Genomic DNA, 2,131 nt, shown 5'->3' with positions numbered 1-2,131 from the left:
CACTTAGATCGACCATGTTCCATCACCTAGAGCTTGGTGCTGGGGTTCTGTTAAGTGGAATAAGGGGAGGTAGCTGTTGTTTAGACAACAGACACTGTCTTCCACACTTGCTCATAATCTGCTCAATGAAACTCTACCATCCCTGAATAAATGAAAATTGTGGTTCAGGGAGAAAAAGTTACATACCCAAGGTAACTGGTGCTAGTGGTTAGGAGAGACCAAGCAGAAGGGCTCCTTGCTCACACAGTGTTTACACTCAGTTTTAAGTTGGAGGACTTTTTGTGAGTGATGAGTGGGGTTGGGACATGAGGATTCGGAGACAAGGTCAAGGTACAGGTTTGCATCTTGGCAAAACAACAAACTCTAGTGGTCTGACCGGACTCCTGGGTTTGTGTTCCATAAAATTAAAGGACTTCAGAGAAGTAGAGCAGCAAAGAGGGGTATGGGAAGATCTCTTGGATGACCCTAGAGGATATGGGATCTAATAGGTTTTCCTTGGTAGAAAGAAGGAGAAAGGACCCAGGCTGCAAAGAATACAACAACTCCCAGTCCCACCTTCAATACCTCCGTGAGTTTTGGAAGAGGATGAGAGTCTAGAAAGAGATGATACAAAGCTCTGCCAGGATCAGGGGTTAAAACTGCCCTCAATAATTTCAGCTTCCATTGTGATCAGTGTGTGTGTATATATATATATATATATATATATATCCTGGCTGGGAAGGGACCACTTCCTCCAAATCGCTCTTTGAAGCACGTTCTTGTAATTGAACCCTAGCCCCAGATGTCCCTGGCATTTTTTTTTTAAAGCAAAAATTTATTTTTAATCAATGTCCTTTCTGCCGTGGGTAGTGGAATAAACAATAGGCTCTCACCCCAGGGAAATGGGCATGGCTTGCTGCTCAGAAATATGGGTGGTGAAATTAATCAAAGCCCTTCTACTTTCAGCTGCTGACCCTAGACTCATGTGTGGAAACCCATACCATCATTACTATCATTATATGCATCATTTTCATTAAATCCTTATCAACTAAAGAGGTAGATTTCATGATCATACCTGTTTTTCAGATGAGGAAGTGGAGGCAAAGAGAGGTGAGGCAGGTCGAACTGGAGTGGTCAGGGCTAGAACCTGAGCAGTCTGGCCCCAGAGCCTGTGCTCTTAACTAGCATGCTACTTCCTGCCATCACCTATTGTAGTATACTGCCTCCCAATTAGCAATGTCTTCCTCATACCCACTTGGAATCTGTCTTTTGGTACCCACTCTAAGCTTAAGACTATTAAGAGCCAACCATCCTACTCACTACGTAATCAGAGGCCACCGAAGTGAGCCACAGACAACTCATGAAAGTCTTAAGAACCAGTTGTCACCTCTCGTTTCTACCCCTTCTTCTCACTTTCTCCCCATTCCCTTGTTTATCCCTCCTCTTGGCTTTGCCTCTGGCCCCATGCTTGCATCTAAAATTGGACTAAATTTGGCTTTCATTTTTTAATCCACTATACCTTTTTTTTTTTTTTTTGCGCTCAGCTTTTTATTGAACGTGTTACTAAAGAGGTTTAGTCAAAAAGACCAAAGCCCATGTCACCATCAGACTCTTCAGATTCTTCTTTCTTTGCTTCCACTTTCTTCTCCTCAGCTGGGGCAGCAGTGGTGGAGGGGGCAGGACCTCCTGCTGGGGCAGCACCAGCTGCTGGGGCAGGTCCACCTGCCCCCACGTTGCAGATGAGGCTCCCGATGTTGACATTGGCCAAAGCCTTTGCAAACAAGCCTGGCCACAAAGGTTCAACATTTACACCGGCTGCTTTAATGAGGGCATTGATCTTATCCTCCGTGACCGTCACCTCATCGTCATGCAGGATGAGGGCCAAGTAGATACAGGCGAGCTCCGAGACAGAGGCCATGGTGTGGGCGAGTGTTAGGCAGGGGCTGCCGGATGCGGTGCTAGTCGCCGGATGAAGTGAGGGACTCACCCCAACTTGGCCTTAGCTTCCTCGGAAGGACAGAGCACCTTAGCGGCAGCTGAGGAAAAGCTAATCCACTATACTTTTAAAGGAAAAGAATTGTCTGACTTTCCCACTCCAAACTCAAATTGGATCTCCCAAATGCTTTGACTAGTTTTATGGAGCTAGTTCAAA

The 2,131-nt window shown here is 45.8% G+C and overlaps 1 protein-coding gene across 1 annotated transcript; it reads right to left on the bottom strand.

Annotated features, from left to right (window-relative positions):
* Nucleotides 1–1,519: 1,519 nt before the first annotated feature.
* Nucleotides 1,520–1,912, bottom strand: LOC118897087 (60S acidic ribosomal protein P1-like). Its single transcript, XM_036855904.1, has one exon. The coding sequence runs from the start codon at nucleotides 1,895–1,897 to the stop codon at nucleotides 1,553–1,555; it is 345 nt and encodes a 114-aa protein (XP_036711799.1). The 5' UTR covers nucleotides 1,898–1,912; the 3' UTR covers nucleotides 1,520–1,552.
* Between the last annotated feature and the right edge of the window lie 219 nt (nucleotides 1,913–2,131).

Source organism: Balaenoptera musculus, chromosome 6 (genome assembly GCF_009873245.2).
Source record: "Balaenoptera musculus isolate JJ_BM4_2016_0621 chromosome 6, mBalMus1.pri.v3, whole genome shotgun sequence".
Taxonomy (NCBI): Eukaryota; Metazoa; Chordata; class Mammalia; order Artiodactyla; family Balaenopteridae; genus Balaenoptera; species Balaenoptera musculus.
The sequence above is the reverse complement of the archived record's forward strand: the minus strand, read 5'-3'. Positions and strand labels throughout refer to the sequence as shown.

Bases quoted from the DNA above. Each gene is read 5' to 3' on its own strand.
- LOC118897087 (XM_036855904.1), bottom strand. From the start codon at position 1,897: ATGGCCTCTGTCTCGGAGCTCGCCTGTATCTACTTGGCCCTCATCCTG.